Source organism: Camponotus vicinus, unplaced genomic scaffold (assembly GCF_025532165.1).
Source record: "Camponotus vicinus isolate PSW18456_S1 unplaced genomic scaffold, iyCamVici1.0 SCAF_1, whole genome shotgun sequence".
Lineage (NCBI taxonomy): Eukaryota > Metazoa > Arthropoda > Insecta > Hymenoptera > Formicidae > Camponotus > Camponotus vicinus.
The window spans coordinates 26,685,414-26,699,392 of NW_028141945.1; the positions used below are offsets into that span (position 1 = coordinate 26,685,414).

Below are 13,979 nucleotides of genomic sequence, written 5' to 3' on the forward strand. Positions count from 1 at the left end.
TGTGTATAAAAAATATAAAATTTATTAAAATATAAAAATATATAAAATGTATAAAATATAAAAATATATACATGGATATGTACAAAATATACAATTAATAATAAATAAAATATACATTTATTTACAATGGTATTCTATAATGTCCCCACGGTAACGTATCGGTGGTTTCGGATACGATATACAGCTTATCGTCGTACGGACTCGGAGCAATTTTCGTCTCGCAGATCGTGTATACTTAGTGCAGTTTAGATCGTATACACGACTGCTGACGCGTCATTTCAATTTCTTCGTTTAAACACCGTGTGTAATCGTCAAACGTTATCGTTCTCGCGACAACGTTACTCTTGACACCTTTAACTTTCTTTATGTCCTTTTCCCCATTCACTCGTAACGCGTACATCTTTGCTCTGAGCCCGACGAATTCGGTCATTATGGTACCGTTGTTTTCGTCCTTCATCAGGCCCGGTACCTTTTCATTTACAAGCGGTATACCGTACACATTATCCACCGCATAATCGCTCGTGTCGAATCTGTTGACGTCGCGCTTCATATTCTCATACACATCCGCGCACTCAATGTGATATATGAGACTATCCGTATCGGTGTACATTACCCGGCATTTGTCGCGATACATTGGCGTCATATACTCGTGATGAAATTCGTATAAACATGTCTTGGATATGTCGAGTATGCACATACCCACGTAAATCGGTTTGTAGAATTTCACCTCGAGTTTACGCAATTCCACAGCGATTAAGTTTTCTGAAAAAACGCTTCTGCTGTGGAAATTTGGTTTCGCGATCATTGCCTCTGCGCCGTACCGACCATTCCACTTTGTTAATAATTTAACATCGACACGATTCCGCACATTTTCCATCGTTTTACCAAACACCGCATTGTTCATTAATTTATATAAATTTTTTTCAAAATCATTTTTAGCCAATGTTCTGAAATGTGTATTTAGTTCTATGTAATTTCGAAGCCATGGAGATTGTGAAAACTGTAAAATTCGATGTATTTTTGTAATGCGACGACCGTGACGCGTACACTGCTGCAGGTTGCGGTAGCAACCGGCGTTGAGGAACAATGATGCATCTCTGGGCTTTCAGGGCTACCATTGCTACCGCCATAATCCTGCGGAATATCCAATTTCGTGCATATTGACTCCTGATGCTGGAGAGTCGTGGTCGGCGAGCATACTTGATAATTTTGCGTGGGCGTCGTTGGATTATCGATTTCTTGCTTGATGTTGGGCATCGTCCTGTTATTCCCGATCATGCTTTCCGTGGTAGCGTCAGACATCATACAGACCACATCGTACATCCACGCGTCCATGGCCCCATCTCCTCGTCCCGCGACAACACCGAAAAAAAATCACCTCCTGTCACCTGCCCGAGCTGTTTGACAGTCGGAGCGGGACGCGATACTCGACTCGCGGATCTACTCCAAGAGATCCTCGGATTCCCCTCGACGTGACGAGCGCGAGCGAGCTCGCCGCTCGCGCGGATACAAGGCCCACCACCGCCGCTGCCAACAACACGGACGACGTCGACGGCACCGCGCGCCGTACGCGACTCATAAAGGATGAAACGTAATTTTACATGATTTTTTGATTCTTCTTCTTTAAGGTCAACATTTTTAGTAAACGAAATATATTTCTCTTTTGTTATCGGAAGTAATTCGATTTTCCCTTCGAACGATGTGACTATTTCCTCGATAATAAAGTGTGAATCGTAACCGGATAAATTATGAAAAACTATGGGAATGCGAAAAGATTCTTTATAATTTAAATTACAATTTGAATGTGCTGGACCTCTGTACCGTCCGGTCAGATGGCAATGATCGCGAACGCGTGTATCGTCTTGCACGAACGGTTTTTCACATATATGACATTGAGTGGCGCTATGGAATTTCTCCCACTCTTCGGACGTCAAATTTACCATGGGGACATTTGTTTTTAAAATATTCTTAACGCGAATTGCTAAATTTTTGAGGTCTTCGGCGAACCATGCTATACAATCGGCGCTACGACGCAAATGATACCCCGATAAAGATTCGTCGTACGAACAATGTACATAGTAAGCTATGCTAAATACTTGATGATGTTGACGCAAATTTCGCTGTTCTTCATCCATCTTGGCCAGAACGCATTCCAAATCGGCGTATACGACGAATGGAAGCCGCTCCTTCCGATTAAAGTTGTTGAACGATAACCACTTGTCCTTATCGCTCGGCAATCGGACAGCGCAATCGTTCATCTTTCCGCAGTCGACCGTATGCGACTGCAACTTGACGTTCGAATTAAAATAATGCAGGCATCTGTAAAAAAAAAATTTTTTAAAGATTTATATAACAAAGTGTATAACCTATGATTATTCAAATAATATAAATTAAACTTACCGATCGCAGATATATTTCTTGTGATCCTGTTTGATCAATTGTGAGCTCACGAGTCGGGATAAATTCTTAATCCATGCAAAATGTCCGACGCCATTGTCGTCTTCAATGTACAGCAAGTTGATATGCTTATCCCGCTTCTGCTGCGAAAGACGCATCGGGACAATAATGTTCTTCTCTTCGATGCTGTAGACGTTGATCGAAATGTCATTGGCAATTTCAAAATTTTTTATTTGGTTCACAGTCACTGGAAACTCAATGTCCCGGAGATTCAGCACTGTCGTGTAATGCGGATACGAGGATTCCCGTTCCGCGTTCCTTTCGGCGGGATATAGTGCGGCGACTACTGCCCACGCGAAACATGCATTGTCTCTGGATTGTACATTAATCACCGCTCTTTTCATCATAATCTCCCGCGGCAATTTGATGTAACATCCCGCACGCATAGGATTATACTTATTTATATTTACAGTTAAATTTAGTATTCGCGACAAAGCCCACCCGCTATCCAGTGTTCCGATTAGGGATTCCGTGCGCGCGCATGTGCGGTTCTGCGCATGAGCAATCGTGACGTCACAGTTGACTACAGTAACGTAATAAGCAATATAAGCATATGTGTGATAACGTGTACAGTTTTGGCGGGACGCTATCGCCATGACAGGAGCAGGACAAGAAAGATCAATAGGAGGATCGATAAGAAGATAAATAGGATCATATAAGGTAAGTATTTATTATTATAAATGTAAGATGGACGATTTTATACGAAAAGGAGCTAAAAAATCGAGAGTTAGACATTTCCAATCATCATGGTTAGATGAAAATATTTTTAAAGGATGGTTAGCTCGCCATCCTACGGAAGATTTAGCTTTATGTCTTGCATGCAATAAAACCATCACATGTTTTAAAGCAAATTTAATTCGTCATTCACAATCGGTCTCACATTTAGAACAATTAAATATAAATAAAGAAAATTTAAATGTCAATGTTTTAGACAGTAATAATAGAGTCGTTTTGTCACATACGGAAAAAGTGAAACGCGCAGAGATAAAATTAGCAGCATATTTTGCTGAACATAATATTTCTTTTTATTCCGCGGATCATTTAATTCCACTGTTGAAAGATATCTGTGCAGAGCCTGAAGTTGTGTCAGATCTTTCACTAGCTCGAGATAAATGTACAAACATTGTTACCAAAGTAATTGCAAAACGCGAAGTGCAAGAACTTATTAAATATATTCAAAATTCAAAATTTTCCATTTTAATAGACGAAAGTACCGATATTTCCGAAACTAAAGTTATGTGTGTTCTTGTACAATATGTTTCACCTTTAACAAAAAGAGTAACAACGCAATTATTAGATCTATTAGCATTAGATGCAACAGATTGTTCCGCGAACAAAATTTTTGAAATTTTTAAAAGTATGCTTGATAAAAATAAAATTCCTTTACAAAATATTGTTGGAATGGCAAGTGATAATGCCTCTGTAATGATTGGATGCAACAATTCTTTTATGTCGCGTTTAAAATTAGAAATTCCGAGTCTTGTTGTATTAAATTGTATTTGCCATTCATCCGCGCTTATAGCAAGTAGAGCTTGTGAAAAACTTCCCGAATCTTGTGAAAATTTGCTTCGAGGAATTGCTAATTATATCTCAGGTAGTGCAAAGAGATGCGCAATTTTAGGTGAATTTCAGGATTATTTCAACGTGGAAAGAAATAAAATTTTAAAATTGTCGAATACTCGGTGGTTAGTATTACATAAATGTATTGTTAGATTATTAAATAATTGGGATGTTTTAAAAAATTATTTTATTTTGGCTGTGGTAGAAGATAAATTAAAATCTGCGGAAATAATTTTAAGTCAATTGAATGACCATTTTATTAAAGCGTATTTATTATTTTTAAAATATTCGTTAAATTTTTTAAATAACTTTAATGCTCTTTTTCAATCGCGTAAAGTGTTGATCCATACTTTGTTCGAAAACAGCCATCGATTAATTCGCGAAATAGCGTCAAATGTTGTTATCCCAAAAGTTTTAGAAAATATTGTTGATTTTAATGTAGAAGATGAAAATAATTTTCGAAATATTAATGATATTAATGTTGGACCCGAATGTGAAAGTTTTTTACAAACATTACCTTCAGAATGCGCGCAAGAAATTAAATTAACTTGTTTACAGTTTTATATAACTGCCATTCGCGAAATGTTAAAACGTTTGCCATACAATGATATTGTTTTTCAACAATTAATGTTTTTACAGCCGAAAATTGCGCTTTACGATGAAAGTAGAATCCAATTTAAAGACTTAACTTTAATAGCAACGCGTATAGGGCACATTGATGTGACACAATTAGCTTTCGAGTGGACAATTTTACCATCCGTTTTTAATAATGAAGAAAAAAAAGAATTAGAGTCTTTTGAAATAGATTTAATGTGGAAAAAAATATTAGAATTTAAAAATTTTAACGACGAGAAAATGTTTCCAAATTTAGAGTCATTAGTCGAAACAGTCCTTTCTTTTCCACACTCAAATGCAGAAGCCGAACGAATTTTTTCTATTGTTAATGATGTTAAAAATAAAAAAAGAAATCGATTATCAAACAAGACTGTTTCCGCGATATGTACAATAAGATCAAGTTTTCAAGCTAAAGGCATTAATTGTACTAATTTTGATGTAGATTCCGAACATTTAAAACTACACAATCCGCAAAATTTATATGCAAAACCAGGCAATTCATGTGATGGTTCTTAATATACCTTTATTTTTATATTATGTTTTTTATATAATTTTTTTCATATAATTAATTTTATACATCTAACCATAATGACTCTCATGCTGTTATGTTTTCAGATTTTATTTTATTTTGTTGTATTAGACTTACGTTAGATATTAGATTCAGATTTTATTTTATTTTTTATTATTAACAATATGATAACATGTTTATTTTAACTGTAATATTTTAACTGTGATATTATTTGTGTTTTAGTACCTGCTATTTGTGCAATTTTTTTTTATTAGACTTACGTTAGATATTAGATTCAGGTTTTATTTTATTTTTTATTATTAGCAATATGATGAAATGTTTATTTTAACTGTGATATTATATTTGTGTTTCAGTACCTAATATTTGTGCAATTTTTAGTTTTAATTTCAGATTTTAATTTTATATTTATATTTTATTATTGTCAGTATTATTTATTAATTAAGAAATTTTTTGTTGTTATATGAATACTGGTAAGGTTTTTGGCAGTTTTCCTTACCCTTGCAACAAATGTTGGTATTCTTTGAGATGTCTGCCAAATAAAATATTTTTGTTTTATTTTGTAAATAGTGTTTTATTTAAAGAATATATAACCTTTTCCTCTTTCCTTTTATCCTTTATAATAATTAATATGTATAAAATAATTAAATTATATATATATATATATATAACGTCTTTATACACACATACATATTTTTATCTATAATTTTTTCAAACGTTTTTATATAGCTGGGTAACGGTGCCCTTTTTTATTAGTATAAGATACTTCACTGACAGCGTATTGCCGCACATGCGCGTAGAGGGAATCCCTAATCGGAACACTGCCGCTATCGCGTTCCTGAAACTCTTCCAGAGACGCTAGGGTGGGTTCGATAACGCGCCGTTCGTACCAATCGCGTAAATCGCATGTGCGAAAGAGTTCATAGTTTCTCGTATTGATACTTTTGTTGGCGCGTTTATCTCCAGCCACGAATTCACCGTTAAATAAAGTGTTCACTTTCACACAATTGTGTCTTTTCATAACGTTCTTCACGTGTTCTATCACAATGTCTTTGGCGTCATCGAGAAATTTGCGAGGCTCGATGTGATTATAGTTTATCACCGCACCAGTCGATACGCGACTCTCGAACGCCGTATCAATCTCACGCTACACAAGTCCATTTTGACGCGCCCTACATCCGGCACCCGCGTGTACGAAACGTCCACGTACCGAATTTTTCAACCCTTCGAGGCGCGCGATCCGAGCAATCAGCGATTGTCGATTTCCAATCGATAATCGCGGTCGCTTGATGCGATTTTGCTCTTCCAACGACTCGATGTATTGGTCGCATCGTTGCTCCCACACAATGTAATCTTCCAGCGAATCAATCAATGTGGATTGCTCTCGCAAACTTTGTTCCTCCATATTGTATCAGACTTGCGAAATGCGCTTCCCAATGATAGTTCCGAATGTACTTTAGCGAAAATACTGGCGGGGTGTGCCTCTTTATCATGATTTATATACTGTCTCCTGCATATCATCGAACATTCTAGAATGATTTCATCTTAAAATATTCCCCGGAATAGCGTGTGCAATTTAACCTTGAAAATTTCGCGTTTTGTCACGTACATTTGAAAAATCTAACGTGATTGCATCAGGAGCAGCCGTATATCGGCGCTCGATTTTAACGCATTCAGCTAAATCTTTGTCTAGGGGTGATGTGCATTTTAACCTTGACGGATAATCTTTGTTCCGATGCGCATCTTAACCTTGAAAATTTCGCGTTTTGTCACGTACACTTGAAAAATCTAACGTGATTACATCAGGAGCAGCCGTACATCGGCGCTCGATTTTAGCGCATTCAGCTGAATCTTTGTTCCGATGCGCAATTTAACCTTGAAAATTTTGCGTTTTGTCACGTACATTTGAAAAATCTAACATGATTGCATCAGGAGCAGCCATATATCGGCGCTCGATTTCAGCGCATTCAGCTAAATCTTTGTTCCGATGTGCAATTTAACCTTGAAAATTTTACGTTTTGTCACGTACATTTGAAAAGTCTAACGTGATTGCATCAGGAGCAGCCGTACATCGGCGCTCGATTTTAACGAATTCAGCTAATTCTTTGTTCTGGGGATGATGTCATCGCAGCCGTACATCGGCGCGACAAAATTTTAGAGGAAATTAAAATGTCGTGTCAGCAATAATCCCCTCTACATTGCAATTTGCGATACCATTTGAATTGATATTAATTCTAATACGATCAATATTACATCAATCACGCGTGTGAAAGGTTCACTGAAGAAATCAACATGAATTTTTACGTTCCGATTCGAAACGGTGAAACTCCACCGTGTAAGAAGCAAAAATGCGACACGTAAGTTTCGATCGTTTAAAAATTTTATTTATTAATTTTTTTAAATATTGATCTAATTTATATATTTTACAGCATTCAGCCTCGTCGTGCGACTTGTATACTTGGAAGAAGATACGCTCTAACCCCAACGTCGTACAAGTATTTGGACATTGGAATAAGCGTTGGAGCTGTATCGTACGTGGAACTGATTCTCGGCGATAATCGAGGCAATCAAATAGTATTGCCTTTTTCAACGTGGAATTTGTTGATGTAGAAGCAAGCAGACGTTGAACAATTTCTACAATCGACTGCTCTCCCATTAAGGATTGGAGATTTATCGATCGAAATGTATCAATCGAAAATTGTAAAACTCACATTATGCGAAAATTCTTTGTACATGAAACCACAAACATTATTATATTTATTTAATTTTGAAAATTGTATCGATCATATGCACAATTGGTTATGCGAGAATACGTATCTCGTGAATGAAAAATTTAAACAATTTGAAACTGTATTACAACGTAACAATATTACTACTGTATGTGATGCTGTAAAAACGATACGCGAGAGTGATGTCTTTAACAGCGAATCATTAATCGATTGCGAATTATTAACATGTGCTGTAAATGATATTCTTTACGATGTGTGCAATAAATAATTATTTTTATTCCATATGTGATTTTAATTCTTTCCTTCCATACGAATAAGAATAGTTATACTTTTCTCAACACGCTCCGCTAAAGATGTAGAGAAATGCTGAGGTAGATGAGACGTGATGCTCTAGTTGGAATGAGACAAAAGATATTAAAAGATATATAATGAAGAGGAGTCTGCAGCATTAGAATATTATTTCTTTCGTTGTTCTGTGTTTCGTTGGTCTTGTGTTTCGTTGGTCACGTATAATGGCTGAAGACGACGTTATTATCATCGATGATAATACGGATGATGATGATTATTGGATGGATCCAGTTGTGGCGGAAAGAATTGAGATGGAGAGAGAGAAGAGAAAGAAATGGAAGAAATTGTATGCGAAGGAAGAATCATCTGATAAGGAATTTGATTTCGATTTTCGGACTAGTGATGATGAAGAATTACTTCAATATGAGCGGGAACAAATTTCAAAGAAGAATCTTGAAACTTCAATCGTTCAGTTTATAAGACATCGAGAGCTCGGCTTGAAAAACCTCGCACAAATTCGTTGAAGAGATTTCTCAAATCTCGAAAATATTATGCGAACTCACTTAGAAAATGTGATACAAGTTCGTGTATCTACGAGGAAGATCCTAATCACACTACATTACGATGTTTTGGAAATAGACTATATGAAAATCTTGAATTACGAAAAAAATGGACAAATTCGAATATGAGCACGAGAATATGCTACGGCAAGACTTGGAAACGTTGAAGGTAAAAATATTTTTACCGATGTGTAATAAATTTAAAACATTCACAGTTATGTTTAATTTCAGAGTTTACGAGAGTATATGAATGGTCGACGAGAGGATAAACAGATATGTGAATCCAAACCTGCGTAAAATTATAAATTGTGCGTATTGCTCAATATAAAGATGAGCCATGGATAATATTGTAAGTATCTTTCAATTTGTAATATATCAAAAAGTATCTTAAAATAAATTATTAAATAATTTAAAAATAATAAAATGTATTTCTTTTTCAGGAGCGGCATCCCTCAGTCCGGCGCATCGCCCCTTCCCCACTATATATATATATATATATATATATATATTTTTTTACAATAAGTTATATTTTATATTATATTATTATTATTTTTATTATTATTATTCTTATTATTATTTTATTATTAGACACATACACACATACACACACACACACACACACACATAAATGTATTTACACACACACACACACACATTTTAAAATAAATTTTATGTTTTAATTTAAAAAAAGAATGTGATTATTTACGCGCCTCTCCTTGCGCTCCCATCCTTTGACATCTCTATCTCTCTTGCGCTAGTTGTAAATCTCGCGATATCTTCGTTGCGTTCTCTCTCGCGGGTTAGTTGTAAGTCTCGCGATATCTTCGTTCTCTCTCGCACGCGTTGTTCTCGCGCTCTCTCGCTCTCTCTCGCACGCGTTGTTCTCGCGCTATTATCGTTCTAAGTCTCGCGATATTATAGTTCTCTTTCGTACGCGCTATTGTTCTCTCTCGCACGCGTTGCTCTTGCAATATCGTTCTCTTTCGTACGCGTTGTTCGCGATATTATCATTCTCTCTCTTTCATATGTTCGTCGCTATCACTCACTCACCTTTGCGTCGTCCTTCTCCCACCTATGCAGCATCTTACAATGCGTCGTCCTTGTCCCACGTTGATGCCATCCTTGTCACACGTTGATGTCATCCTTGTTGCACATTGATGCCATCCTTGTCGCACTATCCTCTTCACACACACTTTACGCTATCCTTTTCCCACAACTAGAGCTATTCTTCTCACACCACCGTCTTCTTTCCGCGGATCCCCCTTCCCCGCGCGGACCCCCTCGTCCATCGCTCGCGTCGCGGATCCCCCCTATCCGCGTGGACCCCCTCGTCCATCGCTCGCGCCGCGGATCCCCCCTACCCGCGCGGACCTTCTCGTCCATCGCTCGCGCCGCGGATCCCCCCTACCCGCGCGGACCCCCTCGTCCATCGCTCGCGCCGCGAATCCCCCCTACCCGCGCGGACCCCCTCGTCCATCGCTCGCACCGCGGATCGCCCCTTCCCCGCGCGTGACGTAACCCCCCCGCGTGACGTCACCCCCGCACGTGACGTCACCCCCCCGCGTGACGTCATCCCCCGCGTGACGGCACCCCCTCCCCCGCACGTGACGTCACCCCCCCCGCACGTAACGTCACACCCCCCGCACGTGACGTCACCCACCCCGCGTGACGTCACCCCCCGGTTCCCCTCGCCCCTCACCCCCCCTGAGATCCCTGAGTTAGAACCGGCCTAGTATCACTACTCATTTGATCATTTGCGTAAAGTATAAACACTGATAATGACAGAAAAAGAAGGAAAAATGGTAACATTTTTGTACGTATTATAATTTATATACCAGCAAAAAGGTTTTTTTAAAATTAATTTATGTTTATAATTATAACATTTTTTATATTTATTGACATATATTTACAAAATATATCAAAAATAGTAATTTAATGAATTTATTACGACTTATATACGCAAATGAACTCAGATTATATGCATATGATACATATACATATACATACAGGAAATATGTAATAAACAGATGGTAGACATGAAAGGATAAACAGACCGAAAGAAAGAGAAAGAGAGAGCGTAATGAGTATCTCTTGTCGTATATCTGATCGTTTACATACAGTAAAGTGTAAATACCTTTTAATGAGAAAAAGAAGGAAATAGTAATATTTTTATCCACCGATATTTCACGCTCAGTATTCAGATATTCAAAATGCTTTTATATTCTACAGGGCCCTGCATTCCTATATGCCGCGATTGGCCGCGATGCTATGTTGCTTGTTGCATTATGAAGAATTATATTCCAGACATCGTATGAATTATCTCGGAGATGATCCTTACCTAACATCGCGGCACGAGAATAGAGAGCCGTAATAATATAATATTGATTTTTGATATTTACAAAAACACTCGTTCGCTCTATTTCTTTCTCTATTATCTCTCTTTCTTCGTCTTTCTATCTGAGAACTTGTTATATGCATGTACGTGCAAACAGAAATATAATGTAAATTCGTGTTGTTTGTAATAATAATTTTAAATCAATTATCGTTATAGAATTAATGACATTACTAACCTTTTCAACCAAGCTCCTTTTCTGCAGAGTCTGCGAGCACAGAGAGTCAATTGTCTCTTAGATTTATTTGCCATCATATATCTTTGACAAATATACACTATTTTAGAAAAAACTATGCGCTATCGACACGTTATAACGCGTTATAATGATCAATTCGCACTGTTGTTACGTGTACGTACCGCGCGACACGAGTACCTCACTGCCCGCACATACATATACATATCACTGCACGATTTTGTTTACCGCGCGGTGCGTTCGTACTATTGCTACCGTGCGATATGTACGTACTGCTGCTATTGCGCAAATACAACACGTCCTACAAATATTACATCTTTTTGCAATTAAAAAAAGAATTGTAAGTATACAATGTAATCGATCAGTTTTATATCGTTATAAAATATTATATATAAAGATGGGAAATATATGTACACATACATTAGATTACAAAAAAATAAACCCATATACGAGCGATACTTAGGAAAGTAGCTCTTGTGCAGTCTTGTGTAAATGTAACATAAATGATAATATTCATATGGTAATTATCGATATGACAATAGCCGCACATCTACCCGTGCACGTCGTAGGTTTTGACGTCGAACCGCACATTCGGTTGAATCAATTGGTGTAAAGAAAACACAAAATTGTTTCGAAAAAAAAATGTAATTTGCAATTAACAATTACATTTTTTTTCGAAACAATTATGTGTTTTCTTTATACCAATCGATTCCTCTCATTATTTTGTACATAAAAGTATTAAGGTAAGATAATCGAAAAATGAATATTTTACTAAATATTTTATGGTTTATGTAAAATTAAGAAATTACTTCAAGCCTTATAACTCGAAAAGTACTTGATGAAAAAATACTTTATTATAGTGTTTTGGAAAGCTCTCGGCATAAGCTATAAGAATATGCAATAAAAAATAGGTGGTTCCATTTAAGAAATTAAAGGTGTCCTTGACTTCACCTTAACGATGTCATCCAAGGTCAAACCAATGACCACCATCTTATGTTCCCCTCAAAACCATACAATTTTTGTCGAAAACGTTTTTCTCTAAAATGCTTAGTTTTTGAAAGAAAAGGGGTGTACGGGTGGTCTAGGACACCCTGTATATAATTAAACTTTTGTTTGTATTATATATACATATGTATATGTACATATACGTATATATACATATACGTATATGTAGGATTCGCGGGTCTTGTGGGAGATATCGTTAATTAAACCAACTCGAGGAATTCGGACTAAACCTATTTTATTCGAGTCCGTCATTTACACTCCTCGGAAGATACTTGAGAGAGCTCACGACCTTCCTCTGTCGCGGATTTCGGTCTTCTCTCGTTTCGAATCGCACGGGCGATCAACCGTCGCGCTCAGCTGTTGCCTACATAAACAAGGGCATCACGTCTCACTCGCAGTGACAAAGACGCCCTGACACGTTGAGATAAACACAAATGTCTTATATTAATCCTCCTAATTCCTACATTCGGCCATCCTGCGTCGCTATCTATCCTCAGATAGCGTCATTTTCTTCATCCGTTGTCACTTCGTCATCTTCATCCGCCCAACGCTTAATGTATTCCGCTGCGGTGGATGTTTCATAAGATCCCTCGTGTTTGCCGACCTTTTCGACAAGGTAGCGATCATTTCTCAATATCCTCGTAACTCGATAGGGACCAAAATATTTAGGTGCGAGTTTCAATCCAGGCTTGGTCTGCATTCTTTTGATGGCCACGAGGTCACCGATGTTATAGGCTGTTGCCGGTTTCCTTTGTTTGTCAAATCCTCGACGGTTCACCTCCTGTACTCGTCTTATGTTTTCTTTTGCTTGACTCCTTATCTCATCTCGATTTTCCTCGAAGATAGAAATTATTTCCTTCTCTATCAGCTCACGGATAGAGATATCGTCTTTCATTTTCATGTCCGTTCCAAATAATAGCTTGAAAGGCGTCATCCCAATACTCCGATGTGAAGTGGCATTTAAATACTTTTGCACATTATTCAAATGTTTGTGCCATTCCTCTGGTCGGGGGGCAGATAGCTTTGTCAATACTGGAATCAGCGTCCGGTTGACTCTCTCCACTTGCCCGTTGGCCCTGGGCACATCCGTCGTCGTGAGGACATGCTGCACTCCCTCCGCCTCACAATATTTCCGGAAATCGCCGGACGTAAACGCCGAACCACGATCCGAAATAATTCGTCTCGGATTCCCGAAAACATGCGCCTGCCTCGCCAAGCAAGCCACAACCTCCGCAGTACTAGTAGTCTTAACCGCGTACAATCAGACGAACCCAGCGAAAGCATCGATTATAACCAATATGTGTCTATATTGCTTCCGCGTCGAAGGGAGCGGTCCCAGATGATCGAGATGAAAAGTATCTAAAGGAGCCTCACCCTTCTCTATCGGATGCAACAGTCCCTCCTTCTTGCCATGTTTTCTCTCAGCTAAAATGCACGGCATGCAACTATGGACCACTCTCTCGACCTTCGCTTTCAAACCCTGTATCCAATACTCCTTTGCCACTAATCACTCGGTCTTAATTGCCGATAAATGTCCTCTATCGTGTATATGCCTAATGATTTGTAAATGCATCGACCGTGGAATCACCATTCGCTCCTCGTCGTCAATTATTTTAAATAAAACTCCTGCTCGCATTACAAAACCAACAGCCTT

The 13,979-nt window shown here is 37.9% G+C and overlaps 1 protein-coding gene and 1 pseudogene across 1 annotated transcript; both read left to right on the top strand.

The window, feature by feature from the left end:
• The first annotated feature begins 3,144 nt into the window (after positions 1-3,144).
• LOC145964062 (zinc finger protein 862-like) lies at positions 3,145-4,679 on the top strand. Its single transcript, XM_083086484.1, has 2 exons — positions 3,145-4,159; positions 4,657-4,679. The coding sequence occupies exons 1-2, from the start codon at positions 3,145-3,147 to the stop codon at positions 4,677-4,679; spliced, it is 1,038 nt and encodes a 345-aa protein (XP_082942610.1).
• A 3,748-nt stretch (positions 4,680-8,427) lies between these two features.
• Positions 8,428-9,032, top strand: LOC145964135 (uncharacterized; annotated as a pseudogene).
• Positions 9,033-13,979: the final 4,947 nt, after the last annotated feature.